The following is a 26,692-nucleotide window of genomic DNA, read 5'->3' on the forward strand; positions in this document are numbered from 1 at the left end:
TTTGGGGCTATTCCTAAAACTATCTATCATTCACTACAGTGAAGGTCTCTGATTTGACTGTGTACTTTCCACGTGCATTACAAACATTTTGCAGAGCTGCTAAGTATATAAGTATCCCATGTCTATTACATCTCATATTTAATTAAACAACAAGGAACTCTTTGTGATTGTGCTTGTCCTCTGTGAGAACTACAAGTAGAGTGATACCCAAAATAAGCCCCAGCTCCTCGCAACCACTGGAAATATTCTGGGACCATTTATCATCATTTCATGGACCTGGATTCTCAGAGGAACCTCTTTTCATAGATAAATCCATTATGTAGTTAACAATGATTTGTTGAGGATCTGCTATGCACAACTCTGACTGTTGTCAACACTGAGGCCACAGAGATGACATGCCATCTTCCCAGCTCACAGTCACGTGGAGGACAAAGACAAGTAGTTACAATACCACACCTTTGCTTTAAGGCCGAGTATCTGTCAGGATTCTTAGCTTTAACAACAGAAACTAATGTGGGCTAATCTGAGCAGTAAAGGAATTTAATAAAGACTATTAGAGGACTCACAGAATATTGGGGAGGGGCAAGGAGCCAGTCTTGGAGGCCACATAGTCATTCTGGATTTTTATTGGCACTAACACCTCCAAAAACTGAAAACAGCCACCCCATTGCCAGCGCTCAGCCCCAGTATAGTCTCGGTAGCATCCAGGTACTTCACATGACTGGCTGGCTTGTTCAAAGTCAAGGCCAGTGCCTGGGATTGATGGTTCCTAAGCTTTAGTTCTTGTGCCTGGGCTCTAGCAATAGATACCAGAAAAGGGAATAGCTGGAGTTTTCTTCTTCTATAGTAAAAGTCAGCCTCTCACTCAAAGCGTGGGGCATTCAGGTGCTGGGTGGGGGAAAACAGAATGACAGAAACAGGCGCAGGACGCATAGGAGAAGAGCTAAGAAGCAAGGAGGGGAGGCAGCCTTACTTGATATAGTATTGCAGGATAAGTCAGAGTGTGCCACGTCAGGAGCCATGGGATTTTGGGGGTGTATTTCAGGCAGAGGAAATAGTATGTTTAAAGTCCTGGCTGCATGAGAGAGCATGGAACTTCTGGAAACTTACAGATGTAGTAGTTGCTGCCTTTTTATCTGTCTCAGTTGGAAACAGAAGTTAGTTGGCAGTTATTCCAGAAAGCCAGTTAAAGGGAGGTTTTATTCAAAGAAAATAATATATGTCTACCTTAAACATTTTATTTTAATTTAAAACATATGGTCATACATTCATTCAACACTTATTTGCTACAAGACCAAGACCTTCCTGGGTATGGGGTCACTCACTACAATTCTACATTGTCTTTCTTAGGTAGCACATGCTCATAATGTATCAGCAATCATTCTGGGCTTTTTTTCTTTAAAATGAAAAAGAACTTTAACCACTTGCAAAAAAAGCTAAGTGGCAGCATCTAACTTTTTAAAGATTTCCCCTCAATCTTTTAGTCACTTTTCCCCCCCAATTTGATAGCAATTTTCTTCATCAACATGCCTTTATCAAGTCTTTTCAAACATTCGAGGTAGTTTTCATTGATAAGCAACACTTTCTTTGCATATTCACAACTCCCCAGTTTACAAAAAAAAAAAAAAAACTAAACCCATTGCCTTAGAGTCAATTGTAATTACAAGAAGTATAAAATTAAAAAAAAACCTGTCACTGCCAAGTTGATTCTGACTCATAGCAACCCTTTAAGACAGGGTAGAACTGCTGCATAGGGTTTCCAAGGAGCAGCTGGTGGATTCGAACTGCTAACCTTTTGGTTAGCAAGCAGAGCTCTTAACCACTGTGCCACCAGGGCTCCAACAACAAGTATGGCTAGCCTAAATAAGTTTAGGAATGCAGGATTGACTTGGGATGAGTTTGCCTCTCACCTGGTGGGAGCTGAAGTACAAGAGTAAACTAAAGAATATCCTGCCAACAGCCAAGTTTCAGTGTGGGTGGCAATGTATTTTACAGAGAGAATGGATATTGCTGGTTCGGTGGCATAATGGTTAAGTGCTACAGCTGCTAGCCAAAAGGTCAGCAGTTCAAATGCACCAGGTGCTTCTTGGAAACCCTATGGGGCAGTTCTACCCTGTCCTATAGGGTCACTATGAGTCGGAATTGAGTCAACAGCGACAGGCTTGGGCTTGGTTCTTTTAGCAGATGGTCCGGTAGAGGCTGCCAATGGGAGCATCTACTTAGCATCCCTAGTCCAAAGAGTATGTGGAGGGAATGGCAGGAGATCAGGCTTGGCAGAGTTGGTGGGAACCAACGGCTAAGTATCTGATATGCCATTCTAAGAAGTTCTGATTTGATATTCAGGTGATTGGGTACTTGTCAAGCTTTTAATCAGGGGTGTAGCATAATAGGTTTCAAGTGTGTATCAGGTTTTATTGAGGAATCTTGATTCAGTGGAATGTAAACCTGAAACTGTTTTGACTTTTCTCTAATTACTCTTCTCAAGAGCGTTCTATTAAGTCTTCCTTTCCTTAACAGCATCTGAGGCAAGTGCCAAAACTTCTCATCATCTTCAGTGAAAAAACTTAATTCAACTCTGTTTTAAATATCCAAATCAAAGCCATACACATCCTCATCACAAGTGTCAAGAGGGACTTAGAGGTGAAGGTAGATAATGGCTTCTGTTCTTTCACTCCCTTCCCCTCCTCCTTCTCCCATTCCCCTCCTTCCCCTCCCCTTCCTCCTCCTCTTCTTCCTCACCCTTTTTCTCCTCCTACTTCCCTTTCCCTCCTTCCCCTTTTGTTCCCCTTCCTCCTTCTCCTCCTCCTTTTCCGCCTCCTCCTTCTCCTTGTCCTCCAGGATTAGAAAAGGGAGGAGTGGAGAAAGCAAATGGCTTTTTATTTATTTCTTACTATCATCTCCTTGGAAACCCTGGTGACATAGTGGTTAAGAGCTACCACTGAAAGGCCAGCAGTTCAAATCCACCAGGCACTCCTTGGAAACTGTGGGGCAGTTCTACTCCATCCTGTCAGGTTGCTATGGGTCGGAATTGGCTCGATGGCAACGGGTTTGGTTTTGGTTTTTTATCATCTCCTCACCAATTATCATTGCTTCTCTAGCTAACCCTGACTGGCCATCAGTGCTTTCTGCACAGCAAGCATTGAACACTGTGTGTTTGGGTGTGTGTGTGTGTGTGTGTGTGTGTGTGTGTGTGTGTGTGTTTGGTGAGTTATCCAATAGGTCTTCCACACTGCCCATGTTTGGCAACGTTTCTTCTCTCTATCCACCACCCAAACCCTGCCATTTTTTTTTTTTTTTCCTGCTGGGGCCCCCGGAAACCACCCCTAAAGAGTCTGATTTAATTGGCCTGGGGTTGAGCCCAGGTATCCAAGTGATTCTAATATGCAGCAAGGCTTTGGAACCACCTGAATAAACTCTGGATATTTCCACTCACTATATGCCAGCAAATTCAGCAGCAGCCATCAAGTTAATGGTGATATCCAAAAAGCACTTCTTGGTTCAAATGCTGAATTTCCATAAGCATGGATAACAAATACAGAGAATCCATAGCACACAATCGGTCAACTAGCAAAATATTAGCTGTTCATCAATTTTACATTTTCACTGTACTACCAAAAGAGAATTGTGTTTCAAGTAATGGTTCTCTGACTTATGTACACATAAAAATCACTTCCTGTTCCTCAAATATTGCAAGCTTTTTCCAATCACAGGACCTTTGCACTTGTGCTTCTCTCTATCTTTAACATGATTTATTTGGATCTGCATGTGACTGGCTCCTTCTTAGTCTTCATATCCAAGCTTCTATGTCACCTCCTCAATGAAGTGATCATGCTATCCAAAATAAGACCACTCCCATTATTCTCTACCACACCTCCTTATTTGTTGTTGTTGTTAGGTGCCGTCGAGTCGGTTCTGATGCATAGCGACCCTATGAACAACAGAACGAAACACTGCCCCCTCCCGCTCCTTCCTTGCAATCCTTGTTATCCTTGAGCTCATTGTTGCAGCCACTGTGTCAATCCACCTCGTTGAGGGTCTTCCTCTTTTCTGTTGACCCTGTACTCTCCCAAGCATGATGTCCTTTTGCAGGGACTGATCCCTCCTGACAACATGTCCAAAGTATGTAAGACGCAGTCTCGCCATCCTTGCTTCTAAGGAGCATTCTGGTTGTACTTCCTCTAAAACAGATTTGTTCGTTCTTTTGGCAGTCCATGGTATATTCAATATTCTTCGCCAACACCACAATTCAAAGGCGTCAGTTCTTCTGTCTTCTTTACTCATTGTCCAGCTTTCACACGCATATGATGCGATTGAAAATACCATGGCTTGCTTCAGGTGCACCTCAGTCTTCAAGGTGACATCTTTGCTCTTCAACACTTTAAAGAAGTCCTTTGCAGCAGATTTGCCCAATGCAATGCATCTTTTGATTTCTTGACTGCTGCTTCCATGGCTGCTAATTGTGGATCCAAGTAAAGTGAAATCCTTGACAACTTCAATCTTTTCTCTGTTTATCATGATGTTGTTCATTGGTCCAGTTGTGACGATTTTTGTTTTCTTTATGTTGAGGTGTAATCCATACTGAAGGCTGTGGTCTTTGATCTTCACCAGTAAGTGCTTCAAGTCCTCTTCACTTCCAGCAAGCAAGGTTGTGTCATCTGCATAACTCAGGTTGTTAATGAGTCTTCCTCCAATCCTGATGCCCCCTTCTTCTTCATATAGTCCAGCTTCTCGGATTATTTGCTCAGCATACAGATTAAATAGGTACAGTGAAAGAATACAACCCTGACGCACACCTTTCCTGACTGTAAACCAATCAGTATCCCCTTATTCTGTCTGAACAACTGCCTCTTAATCTATGTAAAGGCTCCTCATGAGCACAATTAAGTGTTCTGGAATTCCCATTCTTCACAATGTTATCCAAAATTTGTTATGATCCACACAGTCGAATGCCTCTGCATAGTCAATAAAACACCAGTGAACATCCTTCTGGTATTTTCTGCTTTCAGCCAGGATCCATCTGACATCAACAATGATATCCCTGGTTCCATGTCCTCTTCTGAAATCAGCCTGAATTCCTGGCAGTTCCCTGTCAATATACTGCTGCAGCCATTTCTGAATGATCTTCAGCAAAATTTTGCTTGCATGTGATATTAATGATACTGTTCTATAATTTCCACATTCGGTTGGATCACCTTTCTTGGGAATAGGCATAAATATGGATCTCTTCCAATCAGTTGGCCAGGAAGCTGTCTTCTATATTTCTTGGCATAGACGAGTGAGCACCTCCAGTGCTGCATCTGTTTGTTGAAACATCTCAACTCATATTCCATCAATTCCTGGAGCCTTGTTTTTCGCCAATGCCTTCAGAGCAGCTTGGACCTCTTCCTTCAGCACCATCAGTTCCTGATCATATGCCACCTCTTGAAATGGTTGAATATCGACTAATTCTTTTTGGTATAATGACTCTATATTCCTTCCATCTTCTTTTGATGCTTCCTGCATTGTTTAATATTTTCCCCATAGAATCCGTCAATATTGCAACTCGAGGCTTGAATTTTTTCTTCCGTGCTTTCAGCTTGAGAAACGCCGAGTGTGTTCTTCCCTTTTGGTTTTCCATCTCCAGCTCTTTGCACATGTCATTATAATACTTTATTTTGTCTTCTCGAGATGCCCTTTGAAATCTTCTGTTCAGTTCTTTTACTTCATCAATTCTTCCTTTTGCTTTAGCTGCTTGATGTTCAAGAGCAAGTTTCAGAGTCTCCTCTGACATCCATCTTGGTCTTTTCTTTCTTTCCTATGACCTCTTGCTTTCTTCATGTATGATGTCCTTAATGTCATTCCTCCTTATTTATTTCCTTCAAAATCCTTTCACAATACTAGTTACCTTATTCGTCTATGTTTATTACTTGTTACTTTGTCTCTCCATTTGTAAGATGGAGTTCCATGAAGGCAGGAACGCTGCCTATTTTATTCTTGGGATAAAATGGTGTAACACTAGTAGATGAAATGGGGGGAGAGAAGAAGAGAGCCTTCCAGGCAAGGAGAGAAAGGTGGCACAAAGACCTACTTTAGTTTTGTCTCAGGCTCATCTTAGAACTGGTTGTAACATCACCCTAAGTGGGCAGAGAGGCCAAAAAAGTCCATCTCTCCCTGCCATTGTGTGGCTCACCTATGACCAATCCTCCACATACTCACCAAAGAGGTCATTCTAAAGAGGAAATCTGATCAAGTCACTCTTCACCAAAACCCTTTTAATTAACTAAAATCCTTCAGTGGCTCCCCAGTAAAAAAGATTTTTGGTGATCTCCATCACTCCAACCTCTGTTTCTGTCATCGCAACGTCTTCCTTCACTCTGAGGCCTCTGCCTCCTTCTTATAAGGACCCTTGAGATTACATTGGCCCTAATTGATAACCCAGGATAATCTCCCCAGCTGCAAAATCCCTTTTGCCATGCGAGGTAATACATTTACAGATTCTAAGAATTAGGATGCACACATCTTTGGGGAACCATTCTTAAGCCCCTGCCTACCACTTCTCACCTCTTACCATGCCCACTGTCAGATATAGACCCCTGTTAGTTACTGACCTTTGCACCTACTGCTCCCGTTGCCTGGCTAATCCATACTAGTTCCTCAAGATTTGCCTCAGATATTACCTTTTCCATGAAGGCATCCTTGATGTCCACAGGCCAGGATGTAACTTACTTGTATGCTCCTGTAACATCTTATACTTACCCTATTGTCATCACACTCAATTTTAATTACTCAATTTGCCCCTGTGGGCCCCCAAGCCCTCTGGGCTAGGGAACTATGACATATTGGGGTTTATATTTCTTGTGCTGAGCATAATGCCTGAAATCTAGCAGGCATTCAGTCATAAACATGGAATGAGTAAAGTAACATGTTAGTGAATGACATAGTATTAGGCAACCTGTTTCCTCCTCACCGTTCAGGATAAAAGGCTACCAAGCTAGGCTGCTCAGACCAAGGCAGTCATAGATCCCTGAGAGAGTGGCACATCTGGGCAGACACATGTGAAGAGTCAGTTGCCTTGTTCACCCACAGTTACCTCCCCAGCTGCACTCCTAACCACCGTAACCACAGAAGTGGGGAAACAATTGGATGGGGTGAAGTGGAATGCAGACAGAATTTTCCAAAGCTTCATTTATCTGATGAATAGCTGTATTTAACTTTATTTGTCCATTGATTTAGTTTATTTTAGATCCGCATTAAAATCTGACCTAACTTCTGAATTTTAATGGCTTGTGGCATCTCTGTGGGCAGTTGTGCAATAGCTTGCAACCATACAGCTGTTCAAAGAAACTGTAAGGCATAAAATCTGGTGGGTTCCATGGAACAAGTTAACACTCTTCAAGACACTGGTCAAAACCAAGTGTGAAACCGACAGCATGAAAATTCCCTGAGGCTTGAAAACTAAAGTGTAAATGCTGAACTCTGCAGAAATACCTGAGTTAATCTGGAGGACCGCTCCTCTGTAAAAATTATGGCCAGTTCTCTTCCGCTTGGAAAAAAATAGGTCTCATCAAGGAGGAGGGAAGAACTAGTAGAAGCTGAGGACTTTTTCTTTTATCTTTATGACAAATTGGTTGCTGGAAAGTGTTAACTGCACTAGACATTGGACAAAAATGGAAAATAATCAGAAAACATTTTAATGCTGAGCTAAAGGCACTATTATCTGCAAGAATATTACTTTCAGACTCTAAGAGATTTAATTAGATATAAGCTCAATAAATGCTATAGCATCAGACTGATGAGCATGCTGTAAACACCTTTTTATATGTTCATAAACTCTTATGAATGTAAGTGTGAAGTTGCCAATGTAGATTTGAACTGTACTTAATATTTAATTTAAAAAAATAAAAACTTTAGTAAAATAAAAATAGAAACAATGTATCTCCGACAGAATCATGGTAAAATATTAAAAGTAATCCATTAAATTTAGGGATAAATTCCACTGTGACACATTAAACATTTTTCTGGAAATGCCAGGAAATATGATTAGAAAAGAGGACAAAGTAAGAAGCACAAATATTGAACAGGAGGAAGCCAAATTACCACTACTGATAGACGAAATAATTGTATACCCGGAAAACACAAATGAATCAAATAAAAAAAAAAAACCAACCCTAAAAGTCAGAGAGAGAGGCTTCATCAAGGTCTTTGTTTATAATATTTTCATATGCTGAGTTATTTCTTTATATTCTTATTGAAATTTTTACTGCTAAATTAATACTTTTTTTGTTGTTACCAAAAATTCTAGAACACCAGTGTGTATAATGTAACAAGTAAAAGACTCCACTCCCCAACCCAACTCCTCAGGTATAATCATACTCAGAACTGATGTGTAGCCTTCCAGATGTTTTTCTATACATATACTATTATTCTAAATATTGTATGGATAAATAAATGCCCAAGAATAGGCTGCACAATTCTGGAGAAAAGTTGAGAAGAGACTAGCTCTACGAGTGGTTTTAAAGTCTGATTCAGCAGAAATTGACAGAACAATTAATGGAATAGAACGGAGAACTCATGAGTTCAGATGAACACATTCACAAAAATCTCATTGTCTTAGGCTGTGTTCTCTAGAGAATTAAAACCAGTGAAGCATACACAGAGAGAGAGAGTTATCTCAAGGAAGTGGCTCATGCTGTTGTGGAAGCTGGCAAGTCCAAAAGTCTGCGGTTCAGGCATCAGCCGGAGGCTTCTCCTGACTCAAGTGGCTGCAGGGGCTGACAAACCCAGAATCAGCAGGTCGGATGGCAGGCTGCTGTCTCACAGGACTGCAGAGTTGGTGAATCCCAAAGTCAGCAGATCAGGTGACAGGTTACTGATTCAAGTTGCAAGAACCAGAAGTCAGATGATGATGAGCCAGAAACAGGATCCAGAGCAAGCAAGTGAGTTTTGCCAGAATGTCCATGTATTTATTGGGTGTAGGCCACACTCCCAGTGAAATTCCCCTTACAACTGATTGACTAATCACATTAAAAAAAAAAAAAAAAAAGTTGCTGTAGAGTCAATTCCAACTCATACTGACCCTATAGGCCAGAGTAAAATTGCTCCTAGAGTTTCCAAGGAACATTTGGTGGATTTAAACTGCTGACCTTTTGGTTAACAGCCAAGCTTATGCCCCCAGGACTTTCAGATCACAACGTGTAGGTGATTATATTGTATCACAAAGTGGAGGATAATTACATAGTATTGAGAATCATGGCCTAGCCAAGTAGACTCGGTGGTGCCACTCACATTTCCACCCGTTGATTCCTGGACCCATGAATCCTGGCTATGGGAGACACAGCACCATATTTTGGACACTGGTTTAGAGCATATATAGCCTCCTGGAGAAAACTGCCCCATCCACGCAAAATATTGCCGCCTAGCTGGCACTGTAATTGTGTTTTTAGGAGACAATTCCATCGTTCTATCAAGCCAGCTGCTTCAGGATGATGGGGAACAAGGTAGGACCACCGAATTCCATGAGCATGGATCCATTGCAGTATTTCATTTGCTGCGAAGTGAGTCCCTTGTTCTGAGGCAATGCTGTATGGGATACCGTAAGGGTGGGCAAGGCATTCTATGAGTCCACAGATAGTAGTTTTGGCAGACGCGTTACTGCAGGGAAGGCAAAATCATATCCAGGGTGTTTATCCTAGTAAGGATGAAATGCTGCCCTTTCCATGATGGAAGTGATTCAATGTAGTTGACCAGCCACCAGGTTCCTGGCTGATTGCCTTGAGGAATGGTGAATCAAGGATTCAGCATTGATCTCTGTTGCTGGCAGATTGGACAGTCAGTAGTGGCTGTAACCAAGTCGGCCTTGGTGAGTGGAAGCCCATGTTACTGATTTCATGCATAACGCCCATCCCTGCCACCGTGATCAGTATGTTCATGAGCTCATTGAGCATGACAGAAGTGGCTAGGGAAAGAGGATGACTGTTTTCTACAGAATGTATCATCCTATCCACTTGATTGTTAAAAATCCTCCTCTGCCAAGGGCACACTTTGGTAAGCATTCACATAAGACACAAATATCTTCACTTCTTTGGCCCCTAAATTCAGAAAGGCCTATCCACATATCTCTTCCCCTTACCTCCTTATCACCAATTTTCCAATCATGTTCCCTCCAAGTCTCTGACCATCCAGCCGAATCATTGGCCACAGCCCATGAATCAGTATAAAAAAGAATTGCACATTTGGCCATTTCTCCTTCCAAGCAAAGTGAACAATCAGGTACACTGCTTGAAGTTCTGCCCACTGGGAAGATTTCCCTTCACCACCATCTTTCAAGGAGGACCCATTCCAACAATCATTTTTATTTCTAGAACTATAACTAAACTCCCAGCAAGCCCCAAAAAGTGAAGTACAAAATGTGACCCAGGAGGGGGTATGCTACAGTCCAAAAGAATTGCTTGACTTTTCTAATATGTACAAAAAGAAACCTGGGGGAATATGTATGGGAATGGCTATTAATTGTGTGGCATAATGATGCAAGGGACATAAAGTTGGATCAGTCTGAGTTTATTGATATGGGCTCCTTAAGTACAGTTCCTTCATTCAATGTTTCAGCTCCAGAGATAGAAAAGGGCACAATAGTTTATTTAGTTGGTTTGCAGAAGCATGAATTAAGTGGTGGCCTACACTAAATCGAGTTGAAATGCCAGACCTGCCTTGGTACCCAAAGGCTTAGGGAATATTGCCATGTTAGAGTGGATTTGTCGGGTTAGATCCACAGACCATACATGAAGTGCCCAGAGGACATATATTTTACCACAACAATGAAGAACAAATTTGTGAAGGGAGCCCCTGCATCCCCTAAGACTCCTGTGATTGCTATTTTATGTAAGTCAGATTTGATAGTGGGAACTGCCCTAGGTGAATTAAGATACCTAATTACAATAGTGCTGATTGGACCACGTTGTTGCTGTTGTTAGGTGCTGACAAGTCGGTTCTGACTCATAGCAACCTTATGCACAACAGAACGAAACACTGCCCGGTGCTGTGTCATCCTCACAATCGTTCTTATGCTTGAGCTCATTGTTGCAGCCACTCTGTCAATCCACCTCGTTGAGGGTCTTCTTTTCCGCTGACCCTGTATTTTGCCAAGCATAATGTCCTTCTTCAGGGACTCATCCCTCCTGACAACATGTCCAAAGTATGTAAGATGCAGTCTTGCCATTCTTGTTTCTAAGGAGCATTCTGGTTGCACTGCTTCTAAGACAGATTTGTTCATTCTTTTGGCAGCCCATGGTATATTCAACATTCTTCGCCAACACCACAATTCAAAGGCATGATTCTTCTTCGGTCTTCCTTATTCATTGTCCAGCTTTCACATGCATATGATGTGATTGAAAATACCATGGCTTGGGTCAGGGGCACCTTAGTCTTCAAGGTGACATCTTTGCTCTTCAACACTTTGAAGAGGTCCTTTGCAGCAGATTTACCCAATGCAATGCATCTTTTGATTTCTTGACTGCTGCTTCCATGGCTATTGATTGGGGATCCAAGTAAAGTGAAATCCTTGACAGCTTCAATCTTTTCTCCATTTACCACGATGTTGCTCATTGGTCCAGTTGTGAGGATTTTTGTTTTCTTTATTTTGAGGTGCAATCCATACTGAAGGCTGTGGTCTTTGATCTTCATTAGTAAGTGCTTCAAGTCCTCTTCACTTTCAGCAAGGAAAGTTGTGTCATCTGCATAATGCAGATACGAAGACTGCGTGGTGGTAGGGGCCAAATGGCAGCACTTAATCGGCAAAGATAAGCTGGGCATGGCTAACTTATCAGAGAGCAGAGTCTGATACCTATGGATTTTTGGGACACCCTGGTGGCGTAGTGGTTAAGAACTATGGCTATTAACCAAAAGGACTGCAGTTTGAATCCACCAAGCACTCCTTAGAAACTCTGTGGGGCAGTTCTACTCTGCCCTATAGGGTTGCTATAGGTAGGAACCGACTTGATGGCAGTGGGTTTGGTTTGGTTTTATGGACTTATGGTTTTGGCTACTTTGTCATGGTGTCCCCTGGAATGAAATAGATGGGAAACTTACTAAATATGTACTTGATCTGTACAAGCAAAAGAACTCCAGGTAAACTGAAGGACAGCCTAACTCTAATTGCCAGAATAGAAAGTTACGGCCCCTCACTCAGTTCCCAGACTTGAGCCAGTTTACAGACTCACAATCCCTTGAATGAAGAGAAGGCCAGGTCCTCTTGAGGAAGGACCCCACTGCACTGTCAAAAATTTATACTGTTAATATTTCTCCCACCCTTCCCTAACAGAATCTATGGCCTTTTACAAGAGTGACTGTTTGCTGGGGAAAAGGAAATAATCAGAATTTTGGGGAATTACTGGACAATGGCTCGGAACTGAAACTAATTCCAGGAGACACAAAACATCACTGTGGCCAACCAGTAAGAGTGGGGGTGTATGGAGGTCAAGTTATTAATAAAGTCTTAGCTCAGCTCTGTCTCACAGTGGGTCCAATGTGTCCCTGAACCCATCTTGTAGTGATTTCCCCAGTTCCAGAATGCATAATTGGAATATACATACTCAGCAACTGGAAGAACCCGCATATTGGATCCCTGACATGGAGTAAGGGCTGTTATGGCAGAAAAAGCCAAGTGGAAGTCCTTAGAACTGCCACTACCTAAGAAAATGTAAACCAAAGGCAATACTGTATTCCTGGAGGAATTGCAGAGATTACTGCCATCATCAAGAACTTGAAGGATGCAAGGGTGGTGATTCCCACCACATTCCCATACAACTCATCTATCTGGCCTGTGCAAAAAACTGATGGAACTTAACCAGGTAGTCACTCCAATTGCAGCTGCTTTTCCAGATGTGGTTTTATTGTTTGAGCAAAGTCATAAGTCTGCTTGTACCTGTGTCATGGATTGAATTATGTCCCCCCAAAACTGTGTGTATTAATTTGGCTGGGCCATGATTGCCAGCATTGTGTCATTGTCCTCCATTTTCTGATTGCAATTTTATGCTAAAAAGGATTCGGGTGGCATTGTAACACCACCCTTACCCAGCTTACATCCCTGATCCAATGTAAAGGTAGTTTCCCTGGGGTGTTGCCTGCACTACCTTTTCTCTCTCAAGAGATAAAAAGGAAAGAGAAGCAAGCAGACAGTTGGGGGCCTCATACCACCAATAATGAACCACCAGGAGCAGAGCACGTCCTTTAAACCCAGGGTTCCTGCACAGTGAAGCTCCTAGTGAAGGGGAAGATTGACGAGAAAGACCTTCCTCCAGAGTGGACAGAGAAGGATAGCTTTCCCCTGGAGCTGATGTCCTGAATTTGGGTTTTTAGCCTACTTTACTGTAAGAAAATAAACTTCTCTTTGTTAAAGCCATTCACTTGTGGTATTTCTGTTATAGCAGCAAAAGATGACTAAGACAACTGGATGTGCAGCTATTGATCTTGTCAATGCCTTTTTCTCAATTCTGGTTTCGGAGGATCATCAGAAACAGTTTGCCTTCAGCTGGTAAGGTCAGGAATACACCACCACTGTGTACCCCTATGTCACAATTTAGTCTACAGGGAACTTAATCACCTTTCCCTTCCACAAGACATCACACTGGTCCATTATAAGGGTGACATTTTACTGATTGGACCTAGCAAGGAAGAAGTATCAATGACTCCAGACTTATTAGTTAGTCATTTTCATTCTAAAGAATGGGGAATTATTCCAACAAAAATTCAGTTGCCTCCCACCTCTCTGAAACTTCTAGGGTTCAGTGGTGTGGAGCATGTTGAAATATTCCTTCTTAAGTGAGGGGTAAGTTTTTGCATCTGGACCTTTCAACAACTAAAATGGAGACACAATGCCTAGTGGGTTTTTTGTATTCTGGAGGCAACATATCTCTTATTTGGGTGTGTTACTCCAGCGTATTTATGAATGACTACTCCAATGATGCTGGAAGCTATGCCACCGGTATTCAGATACCAGCAGGGTCACCCATAGAGGACAGGTTTCAGCTGAGCTTCCAGACTAAGACAGACTAGGAAGAAGGACCCGGAAGCCTACTTCTGAAAAGCATTAGCCAGTGAAAACCTTATGAGTAGCAGCAGAACATTGTCTGATATAGTGCTGGAAGATGAGCCCCCCAGGTTGGAAGGCACTCAAAAGATGACTGGGGAAGAGCTGCCTCCTCAAAGCAGAGTCGACCTTAATGATGTGGATGGAGTAAAGCTCTGGGACCTTCATTTGCTGATGTGGCATGACTCAAAATGAGAAGAAATGGCTGCAAATATCCATTAATAATTGGAACCTGGAATGTATGAAGTGTGAATCTAGGAAAATTGGAAATCATCGAAAATGAAATGGAACACATAAACATCAATATCCTAGGCGTTAGTGAGCTGAAATGGACTGGTATTGGCCATTTTGAATTGGACAATCATATAGTCTACTATGCTGGGAATGACAACTCAAAGAGGAATGGTGTTGCATTCATCGTCAAAAAGAACATTTCAAGATCTATCCTGAAGTACAACACTGTCAGTGATAGGGTAATATCCATATGCCTACAAGGAAGACCAGTTAATATGACTATTATTCAAATTTACGCACCAACCACTAGGGCCAAAGGTGAAGAAATAGAAGATTTTTATCAGCTGCTACAGTCTGAAATTGATTGAACATGCAATCTAGATGCATTGATAATTACTGGCAATTGGAATGCGAAAGTTGGAAACAAAGAAGAAGGATCAGTAGTTGGAAAATATGGCCTTGATGATAGAAACAATGGTGGAGATCGAATGATAGAATTTTGCAAGACCAAGGACTTCTTCATTGAAAATACCTTCTTTCACCAACATAAACGGTGACTATACATATGGACCTCGCCAGATGGAACACACAGAAATCAAATTGACTACATCTGTGGAAAGAGATGATGGAAAAGCTCAATATCATCAGTCAGAACAAGGCCAGGGGCCGACTGTGGAACAGACCATCAATTGCTCATATGCAAGTTCAAGCTGAAACTGAAGAGAACCAGAGCAAGTCCACGAGAGCCAAAATATGACCTTGAGTATATCCCACCTGAATTTAGAGACCATCTCAAGAATAGATTTGACGCATTGAACACTAGAGACTGAAGACCGGACGAGTTGTGGGATGACAACAAGGACATCATCCATGAAGAAAGCAGGAGGTCATTGAAAAGACAGGAAAGAAAGAAAAGACCAAGGTGGATGTCAGAGGAGACTCTGAAACTTGCTCTTGAGCATCGAGCAGCTAGAGCAAAAGGAAGAAATGATGAAGCAAAAGAACTGAACAGAAGATTTCAAAGGGCCTCTTGAGAAGACGAAATAAAGTATTATAATGACATGTGAAAAGAGCTGGAGATGGAAAATCAAAAGGGAAGAACACGCTCGGCGTTTCTCAAGCTGAAAGAACTGAAGAAAAAATTCAAACCTCGAGTTGCAATAGTGAAGGATTCCATGGGGGAAATATTAAACAATGCAGGAAGCATCAAAAGAAGATGGAAGGAATACACAGAGACATCATACCAAAAAGAATTAGTCGATGTTCAACCATTTCAGGATGTGGCATATGATCAGGAACCGATGGTAATGAAGGAAGAAGTCCAAGCTGCTCTGAAGGCATTAGTGAAAAACAAGGCTTCAGGAATTGATGGAATATCAATTGAGATGTTTCAACAAACAGATGCAGCACTGGAGGTGCTCACTCATCTATGCCAAGAAATATGGAAGACAGCTTCCTGGCCAACTGATTGGAAGAGATCCATATTTAAGCCTACTCCCAAGAAAGGTGATCCAAACGAATGTGGAAATTATAGAACAATATCATTAATAACACACAAAAGCAAAATCCTGCTGAAGATCCTTCAAAAACGGCTGCAGCAGTATATTGACAGGGACCTGCCAGAAATTCAGGCTGGTTTCAGAAGAGGACGTGGAACCAGGGATATCATTGCTGGTGTCAGATGGATCCTGGCTGAAAGCAGAGAATACCAGAAGGATGTTTACCTATGTTTTATTGATTATGCAAAGGCATTTGACTGTGTGGATCATAACAAATTATGGATAACACTGCGAAGAACGGGAATTCCAGAACACTTAATTGTGCTCATGAGGAACCTTTACATAGATTAAGAGGCAGTTGTTCAGACAGAACAAGGGGATACTGATTGGTTTACAGTCAGGAAAGGTATGTGTCAGGGTTGTATTCTTTCACCATACCTATTTAATCTGTATGCTGAACAAATAATACGAGAAGCTGGACTATATGAAGAAGAACAGGGCATCAAGATTGGAGGAAGATTCATTAACAACCTGTGTTATGCAGATGACACAACCTTGCTTGCTGAAAGTGAAGAGGACTTGAAACACTTACTAATGAAGATCAAAGACCACAGCCTTCAGTATGGATTACACCTCAACATAAAGAAAACAAAAGTCCTCACCACTGGACCAATGAGCAACGTCATGATAAACGGAGAAAGGATTGAAGTTGTCAAGGATTTCATTTTACTTGGATCCACAATCAACAGCCATGGAAGCAGCAGTCAAGAAATCAAAAGTCGCATTGCATTGGGCAAATCTGCTACAAAGGACCTCTTCAAAGTGTTGAAGAGCAAAGATGTCACCCTGAAGACTAAGACGCGCCTGACCCAAGCCATGGTTTTTTCGATCACATCATATGCATGCGAAAGCTGGACAATGAATAAGGAAGACCAAAGAAGAATTGACGCCTTTGAATTGTGGTGTTGACGAAGAATATTGAATATACCATGGGCTGCCAAAAGAACAAACAAATCTGTCTTAGAAGAAGTACAACCAGAATGCTCCTTAGAAGCAAGGATGGAGAGACTGCATCTTACATTCTTTGGACATGTTGTCAGGAGGGATGAGTCCCTGGAGAAGGACATCATGCCTGGCAGAGTACAGGGTCAGCGGAAATGAGGAAGACCCTCGATGAGGTGGATTGACACGGTGGCTGCAACAATGAGCTCAAGCATAACAACGACTTTAAGGATGGCGCAGGACCTGGCAGTGTTTTGTTCTGTTGTGCATAGGGTCACTATGAGTCGGAACCGACTTGACGGCACCTGACAAAAACTACAATTCCATTGACTATCAATGTGCTACTCCAGCCTATTTATCAATCAATGACTAAAAAAGCTGCTGCTTTTGAATGCGGCCCAGAACAAGGTAAGGCTCTCCAACAGGTTCAGGCTGCCACGTAAGCTGCTCTGCCACTTGGGCCACATGATCCCTCTGATCCAATGGTGCTTGAAGTGTTAGTGGTAGATAAAGATGCCGTTTGGAGTCTTTGGCAGGCCCCTACTGGTGAACTACATTGAAGACCTCTAGGATTTGGGGGCAAAGCACTGCCATCCTCTGCAGGTAAGTACTCTCCTTTTGAGAAATAGCCTTGGCTTACTACTGGGCCTTAGTAAAGGCTGACTGCCTAATCATGGGCCACCAAGTCACCATGCAGTCTAAGCTGCTTATCATGAACTGGGTGTTGTCTTAGCCACAGAGTCATAAAGTTGGATGTGCACAGCAGCACTCCACCATTAAATGGAAGTGGCATATACAAGATTGGGCTTCAGCAGAGCCTAAAGGCATAAGTAAGTTGCACAAGGAACTCAAATGCTCAGGGCCTCCACTCCTGGCACATTACCTTTCACCTCCCAGTCTGCACGTATGGCCTCATGGGGAGTTCCATATGATCAGTTGACTGGTTACAGACGGTTCTGCATGATATGCAGGAACCACTCTAAAGTGGACCACCACAACTCCTTTCTGGAACTTCCTATCACCAAGAAAGAAGACCTGGAGGCAGAGTATGTCCTTTGGACCCAGGGTCTCTGCACTGAGAACCTCCTAGACCCAGGAGAAGATTGATGCCAAGACACATGGACATCTTCAAGGAATGCTGGGCCCACAGATGTTGAAAGGCGACAAGGACTTTCCCCAGAGCCGACAAAGAGAAGGCCTTCCCCAGAGCTGGCGCCCCAAATTCTGACTTATAACCTCCTAAACTGAGAGAGAATAAATTTCTGTTTCGTAAAGGCATCCACTTGTGGTATTTCTGTTATAGCAGCACTAGATAACTAAGACATTCATATGTGCAGAAGATGCCATTTCTAATTAGTGAAGAAAATATGGATTATTTAACAAAGGGGATTGAAACAATACGGTAGCCATTTGGAGAAAAAGAACAAAGTTTATCTGGTTCTTACTCCAAAATAAATCCCTTATCAATCAAGGACATAAATAATTACAAAAATGAAAATAAAAATGTTAGAAGACATGGATGAATTATTTTTTTCCTTTTGGATGTAGAAAACATTTCTAAATAAGAGTCAGAAGCCATTAAATAATAATAAAAAAAAGATTGATACATTTGACTACAAAAAAATTTAGAATGTTGATAATTACCACACTGCAAAAAAAAAAAAAAATCCCACAGTAGAAAACATAAATCAGAAAAAATTAGTCACACTTTGTTGTTATTGTTAGTTGCCATGGAGTCAATTCAGACTCATGGCAACTCCATATGGAAGGTTGGTGCTGAGATATTAAGGCCTAGAAACATGAATAATATAAGTAGACGATGGGGTGGGGTTAGTGGTGGGCAGAAAAAAAAAAATGATGAATTTTATTTTGAATGAGCTGATTTTGAATTGAAAGTGAGTGATGTGCAAATATCTACCATCTGGGCTCTTGCAACTGAAGAAAGGAAGCTCTTCCCCTCCCCTCCATGTTTTGATAACTAATGTGTTAGAGCTGATATCTTAATAACATACTGATTTTTACCTCTACTTGATTCTACATTTTTTCCTCTACAGTTTCTTCCCCATCTCCAGTCATATTCAACTCTAACTGAATAATTGTACTCGCAGACTTTAAGTCTTCTTCCCACGCAGTTTTTTTTTTTAATTACATTATGTTGATTAGTTATAAAATCATTCTCTTCTGACTTAATCTTTCTCTCTAATATGACAAGGAGAAAGCATCTGATTTCCATGCTCAATTGGCTGTAAGGTACGCATGAAATAACATGGAAATAAGATAGCCATCAGAGCAACATTAAAATTGCTGTGAAAATGTACAGACAATGAACTGGAGCACAGTCATGTAAAAGCCCGATAAGGAGACAAAAAAAATCACCCCGCTTCGAGGCAGAAAAGATATGCCAGATCCTGCCTGATTGTGCAAACGTGTCCAAATGACTTATTGGAAATAAAGAATGCGTCCTTCCTGAGTGTAGTTAGTCAGCAATGAAGCATTCAAAGAGGGAGACTTCAGAGAGATCACCTGTTAGTTGACCTCCAGGGACATGGAGGAAGAAGTCTATGGTTCCACTGAAAAGATGAAAGTGTTAAACTGCCAGCCTAATTTTATTAAATATTTTAATCCTTATACCCCTGATTCTGAGTCCAATAACCAAATAACCTCATAATTATAATTAAGCTATCTACATAGAAATCTTTGTTGTTGCTGTTGTTAGGCGTCATCTAGCTCAGTTCCAACTCATAGCGACCCCATATACAACAGAACGAAACACGGCCCCCATCCTGCACCTTCACAATTGTTATGCTTCAGCTCATTGTTGCAGCCACTGTGTCCAATCCATCTCCTCCCGGGTCTTCCTCTTTTTTGCTGACCCTCCGCTTTACCAAGCATGATGTCCTTCTCCAGGGACTGATCCCTCCTGATAACATGTCCAAAGTATGTGAGATGAAGTTTCACCATCCTCTTTTCTAAGGCGCATTCTGGCTGTACTTCTTCCAAGATAGATTTGTACATCCTTCTGGCAGTCCATGGTATAGTCAATATTGTTCACCAACACCATAATTCAAAGGCATCAATTTTTCTTCAGTCTTCCTTATTTATTGTCCAGCTTTCGCCTGCATAAAAAAAAAAATTTTTCGCCTGCATAGATGACTGAAAATACCATAGCTTGGATGGGGCATACCTTAGTCTTCAAAGTGACATCTTTGCTTTCTAACACTTTAAGTAGGTCTCAGATTATTTGCTCAGCATTTATTTTCAGCTCACTAATGCCTAGGATATCGATCTTTGTGTGTTCCATTTCATTTTTTTATGTTCTTTTTATTTTTGAATAATTTTAGATTTACAATAAAGGTGCAAAGTACCAAGAGTTTCTGTATACACTTCACTCAGTTTCTTCTAACATTAACATCTTATATAATCATGGCACATTTTAACTTTAGATAGCAAGGGTGTGAACTAACCCTGGAAAGCATAGTTTTCTTGTTTTTGTTTTTGTGCTGTAGGTGAAAGTTTACAAAGCAAATTAGTTTCTCATTAAACATTTAATACACAAATTGTTTTGTGACATTGGTTGCCAACCCTCGATGTGTTAACACTCCCCCTCTCCACCCCGGGTTCCCTGTTTCCATTTGTCCAGTTTTCCTGTCCCTTCCTGCCTTCTCATCTTTGTTTTTGGGCTAGTCTGCCCATTAGTCTTGTATACATGATTGAACTAAAAAGCACATTCGTCACATGCGCTATTGTTGGCTCTATAGACCTGTCTAATCTTTGGCTGAAGGGTGAACCTCAGGAGTGACTTCAGTACTGAGTTAAAAGGGTGTCCAGGAAGCCATACTCTCAGGGGTGTTCCATTTTTTCATTTTTGATGACTTCCAATTTTTCCTTGATATGTACTTCATACATTCCATGTTCCAATTATTAATGGATGTTCAGAGCTGTTTCTTTTCATTTTAAGTTGTGCCACCTTGGCAAATGAAGGTCCTAAGAACTTTATCCACGTCATTAAGGTCAACTCTACTTTGAAGAGACAGCTCTTCCCCAGTAGTATTTTGAGGGCTTTCCAACCTGAGGGGGCTCATCTTCTGGCACTTTATAAATGTTCCACTGCTATCCGTAAAGTTTTTACTGGCCAATTTTCCAGAACGAGATCACCAGGTCCTTCTTCTGTCTGTCTTAGTGTGAAAGCTCTGCTGAAATCTGCCCATCATGGGTGACTCTGCTGGTATTTGAAATACCGGTGGTATAGCTTCCAGCATCACAGCAACACACAAGCCACCACAATACAACAAAGTAACAGACAAGTGGTGAAATCTATCCTTAGGGCAAAAATTTGCTCGTTTACCTACATGAATAATGTGGTCCAGTATGTGGGTAAGCCATACCCACTGTTCCCACAGAAAGCCCTAGTGAGCATAGATGGAAAAGTCCTAGGCCCTGCAGCATAAGGGGTGGATAAAGGATGAGTTTCTCAGTGTTGTTACAGAGATAACCACAAGGCCTAGAATAGACACATCAGGCCCAGGTGACAGGGCTTCCTGATTGGAGAATTTTTACCTTATATGGTTGCACAAGTTGTTCCTGGTTGCTAATATGGTTAAAGTTAGAGAGACCTCAGTTCTACACTCCTCCTACATGGCAAATATCCCACTCCCTGCGGGCAAACAAGACTACTAAGCGTGCTTCCATCAGAACATGGAAGGCAATAGGAACCTACTTCACCCACTAGTATTCAGGTGGGAGAAAGAGCCAGTTCACCAAAATTTGTACTCTCTTCCCATCGTATAGATTTTCACTAGCAATAATTTCTGCCAGAGACTAATTTCGCAGCCTCCCTTGCATTTAGATGTCACTGTGTTAGTGAAAAAAAAAAAAATCAAACTCAATGCCATCAAGTCAAATTTGACTCATAGCAACCCCATGTGTTACAGACTAAAACTGCTCCATACGGTCACTATGAGTTGGAATCGACTCGACGGCAACAGGTTTTAATCTTAATGGAAGCAGATCACCAGGGCTTTGTTTTATGGGACCAGACGGTGAGTTCAAACTGCTGACCTTTAGGTTAGTAGTCGAGCCTAAACTCTTCGTACCACCTAGGGATCTTCATCATGTGACTAGTTACCAAATGGAACAAGAGCAGCAGTGATATGTGTGACTTCCAGGTCATAGCTTTTCATAAGCTGGCATGCCTTCTCTGTACCCTTTTCCCCTTCAGCCACATAGATACCATTGACTATGCATCCCTAGAGAACAGTAGAAGTGCACAATAGAAGAAGCCTGGGATAGGAAATCACTACCTGGAGGAAAATTGTTCACTGACCAGGAATACCTGATATATGATACTGTTAAATGAGTCAATAAATATATATTGTGTTTGAGTTTTTATAAACTTGAGGGTTTATTTGTTACAGCAACTTGCATTACCCTACCATACCATGGGCATATTCTCAGCACTGCTTAGTGGTATCTGAGAGTAAACCACTAAAAGCAACCCTGAACTGAGAGCTAAGCTGTCATTCTCTCCCATCTTCAAACTCAGACTATGTTCTTTGGACTAGCCTCAGGAAACATGAGAATTGTGTCCTCTATAGATTAATGAGTTGGTGTTCTAGTTTTAGCATAAGTTAATTTGAACTTGACAACATGGGTCTCTCTTTAGTGATGGGCCTTCTCTCAGTGGGCTGACAGATTCAGATCTTTGGGGCCGGAAGGCTGAAAGTCTCAGTTTCACAGTCCCAGACTACGAAAAATTCTCCAAGTAAAATGCCACCAAATGAGGCCTCTTGGCAGCGATCTTTCTCCTCTACACATGGCTGGAGGCCCATAGGCTTTCTTTGATACTTCCTTCATTCTTTTTGTGACTTTAAAGAGAAGCAGATGATGGCCCCACAGTTAAAAATATCATATACCAGCTGATGGTCAACCAAAAATGGGCAAATAAACCAAACACACTGGGAATACACAAGCTTGTGTCTCTGTCCCTTTCTACTCAAAGTGTGATTTGAGGCCCAGTAGCATCAATATTTTTTTTAGCATCAATATCACCAGGAACTTGTTAGAAATGCAAAATCTCAGTCCATCCCAGACCTACTGAATCAGAACTAACATTTTCACAAGATCCCAGGTAATCTGTGTGCTCAGTAAGGTTTGAGAAGCACAGCCTTATTAACCTCCCATCTCCTCTCCCACTCTTACTTCTACTCTTTTTCCAAGATGAACAGTCTGTGATATGGGTGCCATCAACTTCTAACCATTTTTTATTACCCGAGAAGCAGTTATTAGAGGAAGAGATATCGGTCAGAAAACTTGACATCGACCTGCCTTACGAAGGAGTCTAAAAACGGGTTCACAAAGAGGAGTTCCAGAGAGCAGGCTCAAAGTTTATCCTCTCAAGTTTACCCTAAAGCTCCAGGAAGTCTCCAAGGCTTCAAATAGGCACTTTCTTTTTTTTTTTCTCTCATTTATCCTAACAGATTGACATGCTAAGTGAGCCCTTCCATTGAAGCCCAGCCTTCAGCCAAGCAGGCCAGCTCAGCTCACCTCTTTTTCTTACCAGAACTTTGTCCTCTGTTCACGTACATGTGTGAATTTAAATGCCTGGATTAAAATTTGAGCAAAAAACAACAACAATAATCATTACATTTCAGGATAAAATAAATGTTAATTTTATTTGTATAGAATTAGACAAGCGAAACATGAAAATAAAGCAGCCCAGGAAATTTTACACAGTTGGATGTATCTTAATTCCTTTTATCACCCCCTACTGCAGACTCCCAAGACAGTAAATGAAGTGAAGGTGTGGGGAAACATCTATATTTACACTTACAAGAGGAACACCTATAAAAACGAGTACATTATTTCACTTAGGAACCAATTTCCAATCTCACTTCAGTTTTTTCTTTCTTTCTTTTCTCCCTTCTTTCTTGTGTTCTTCCTTTGTTCCTTCCTGTCTTTCTTTCTTCTATACTTTTCTTTTTCACTTTCTTTCTGATCTAAAAATATACCCTAAGAAAAATAAATATGTTCTATTTTTTGGGTTAGTTCATTAAGAAAGATTACTGAAGACCTAGAGCTTTTAATAATCCAGGTCTTTCAGAAACTTTACACATTATCAAAATCAATAGCACTGAACTTCTTTCGAAATAATTCCACTCTCTGAGAGTCCCTGATTCCCAAAAGAATTAACAGACAAAAGTCATAATCTCCAAGATTTTCTCATCATTAAAATGAAATAGGCATCGGTGTCAACAGAGGCACTAACTCCGGCATAATAGTTCAAAAAGTCTTCTTTTGAAACCTGGGGGTAAAAAAAAGGCAGGAGAAGAAAAAAAGAAAATGCGTCAAAATACTTCATAGCAGAGCATTTTAAGTTCTCCCAGAAATGTTACCTATTAAGTTGTATTTACCACAGGCGATCACACAGGGCCAGGTTAGTCAAGGGTAGTCTTGCTTACCTTGGCCCTCTGAGGTGGCTTTCTGAGATGGGGGGCATTTGCAGGTGCTGCCAAAGGCCCCCCTGCCCACTGGCCAGCCATAGGGTCTACAATTCCCCATGGCCATCATTTCTCTGGATTAAGATAAGGTCTCTAGCGCTATGCTATCCAATATGGTAGTCATTAGTTACATCTGGCTATATTATCTTTAAATTGATTGGCTACATATAGTGAAAAAACCAGGTCCTCAGTAGCACTAGCCTCATTTCAAATGCTCAATAGTTATTGGCTGGTGGCTGCCATATTGGGCAGAACAGATATAGAACATTTATATCATCACAGAAAGCCCTATGGGACAGTGCTATTTTAGAGTGTACACTGTATACTCATACTTGTGGTTATGACTAATACTTTAGAGTAGAGAAATTTACAGCATAAACCAACAGAGAAAAAGTTCTTTAGGGAAAAGAAGACTAAATCAATATGTAGGGATAGAATGAGGGAATGGGGAACTGCCCAGAAGAACATTATGCCTGGCATTTAATGGTGGGGTGCAGGTGAACTAGCCATATGAGAGATGCTAGAAGACAATCTTTCCCAGCTTCACAGTTTAGCCTGGATATGCGTTACTATTTCATGGTTGGACTTGTATGTCCCATAATGGGCAATGAAGCTAAGGGCAAAGATACAAAGAGCAGGAATCAGTCCTGAGGTTCTATCCCTCTCTCCTCCCTGTTAATCAACTCAACTCCTTAATACCAGCACATAGAGTCTATTGCCCACAGTCCTAGAAGGGCATTCTGGGAACTTGCTGGCCTCCTAGACGGAAGTAGTTCGACCCTGCAGGGAAAGGAATATTAAAATCAAAACTTCAAATGCTCATTCTTCACTGTCAAAATAATGGTTTTATAAGTAATTAAGTCTTGTTCTTTTAAAAAATACCAGAGAGTACAACTGAACTGGATCTTATCACTTGCAATGAAAAAAAAAATTATCAGCTGTAACACAAACAACATTTTTAAATGACCCAAAAGCACCACGAGGTAAGTAAATTTTTAAAAGAACCATAATGTGCGACACCTTAGCTGATAACAGGAAATATATTTTGGAAATGCTTCAAAATGAAAAATGCAAAAGCTACGTAAATTATTACAACAGTTGGTAATGTTTCAAACTTTAAGTTGGAGAAATTCTATTAAATCAGAACCATGTTAATTGCAAGCCACAGTCTGAAAACATGTGGCAAAATGACAAAGTGGATACTGTCGAGGAAGTAATATATCATTTTGTAGTTCAAAACCTTCTCAATTTCTGGTCACAGAAATAATATCCCAGCTACTGCCATTAAGACAAATTCTTGCATTCAATGTACACATAGCTTACCATGAAAAGCATGTATGCCTTTTAAACAAAAGCTTTTCAAAATTATATTATAAATATTGCGGAAATTCTGCTTAAAGAAACATTGCTTTTAAGCTTCAATTTCTATTTAAAAGTGCTATCGAGACTGAATTTACAGGGGTGGAGCAAGATCGCAAAGTGAGTGGATGTTCCTGTTTACTTCGCCAGCAACTAACCCGCTGAGCAACAAATAAAAATAAGCACGGAGATCTCAGAACTCCATCTGGCAGCTGAGGTGATGGAGAGTTGGGTTGAGTCCAGAAGCAGGAGAGAGGAGTAGTGAGGACTGCACATGAGCTGGGAGAATCTACCCGCTATCATCCGGAGCACTTGCTCATTGCAGCCATTTCAGAATGGGGCAGGGCACTACCCCAAACAGAAACCACAGAAAGGGAGCTAATCTAAGGAAGCTGGAGCTCAATTTTTTTAAGGTGGTGCAAATTGGCGGTGGGAGTTTGCAGGCTATGCAATTGCGAGAAGTTGAAGGAAGACTACAGCGCTTCAAGAGAGTGCTGTTGAATCTCATTGAGGCCCAAGATGGACGGGTACTAGGACCAGGAGGAACTGCAATGGCACCAGGGTGACAGGAATACTTCAAACTTACTGGGAATACAGAAGGAAACAGCTGGCTCTCTAACCACAGCAGGACAACATGGGAGAGCCTACGCAGGGGCACCTGTGAGGGAAAGACAAAGAGAGCCCCTAGCCTTGTCATAGGAAAGTTGAGTCTCACCACTTATGCCAAAATCTGCGACCAGCTAAACCCTCCTCCTGCACATGCATATTAAATTCCAGAAATCAAGCATCCAGAACTCCTGGAGCAGTACTGAAAAAAAGAAAAAAAAAAAAAAAACACTAAGAGTGTCCTCTAGGGGTTCTAAGGAGAAGATACCAAACCCCCACTGGGTTGATTCTGACTCATAGCGACTCTGTGCGGGGGAGTGGAGCTGCCCTGTGGGGTTCCTAGGACTATACAAAACCAACAGCCAAAATCATCCTAAATAGAGAGAAACTGAAAACATTCCCTCTGAGAACAGGAACAAGACAAGGATGCCCTT

General features: G+C 41.4%; 1 protein-coding gene across 5 annotated transcripts in view; it reads right to left on the reverse strand.

Annotated features, from left to right (window-relative positions):
* The window catches only part of CAPSL (calcyphosine like), a 137,115-nt gene that overhangs the window by 88,656 nt on the left and 21,767 nt on the right, over window positions 1-26,692 (reverse strand). Inside the window, exon 4 of one of the 5 annotated variants that reach the window (XM_023545421.2) lies at window positions 23,347-24,097. The exons of 3 other annotated variants lie outside the window; for them this stretch is intronic. Coding sequence is in view for 1 of the 2 variants with exons in the window: in XM_023545419.2 (XP_023401187.1) it covers window positions 23,996-24,097 (102 nt within the window). In the remaining variant the exon portion in view is untranslated. Of the gene's footprint in view, window positions 1-23,346; window positions 24,098-26,692 lie in introns of those variants that run through there. One more of the 5 variants, XM_023545419.2, reaches the window with a different exon arrangement.

Source organism: Loxodonta africana, chromosome 2, assembly GCF_030014295.1.
Source record: "Loxodonta africana isolate mLoxAfr1 chromosome 2, mLoxAfr1.hap2, whole genome shotgun sequence".
Classification (NCBI taxonomy): domain Eukaryota; kingdom Metazoa; phylum Chordata; class Mammalia; order Proboscidea; family Elephantidae; genus Loxodonta; species Loxodonta africana.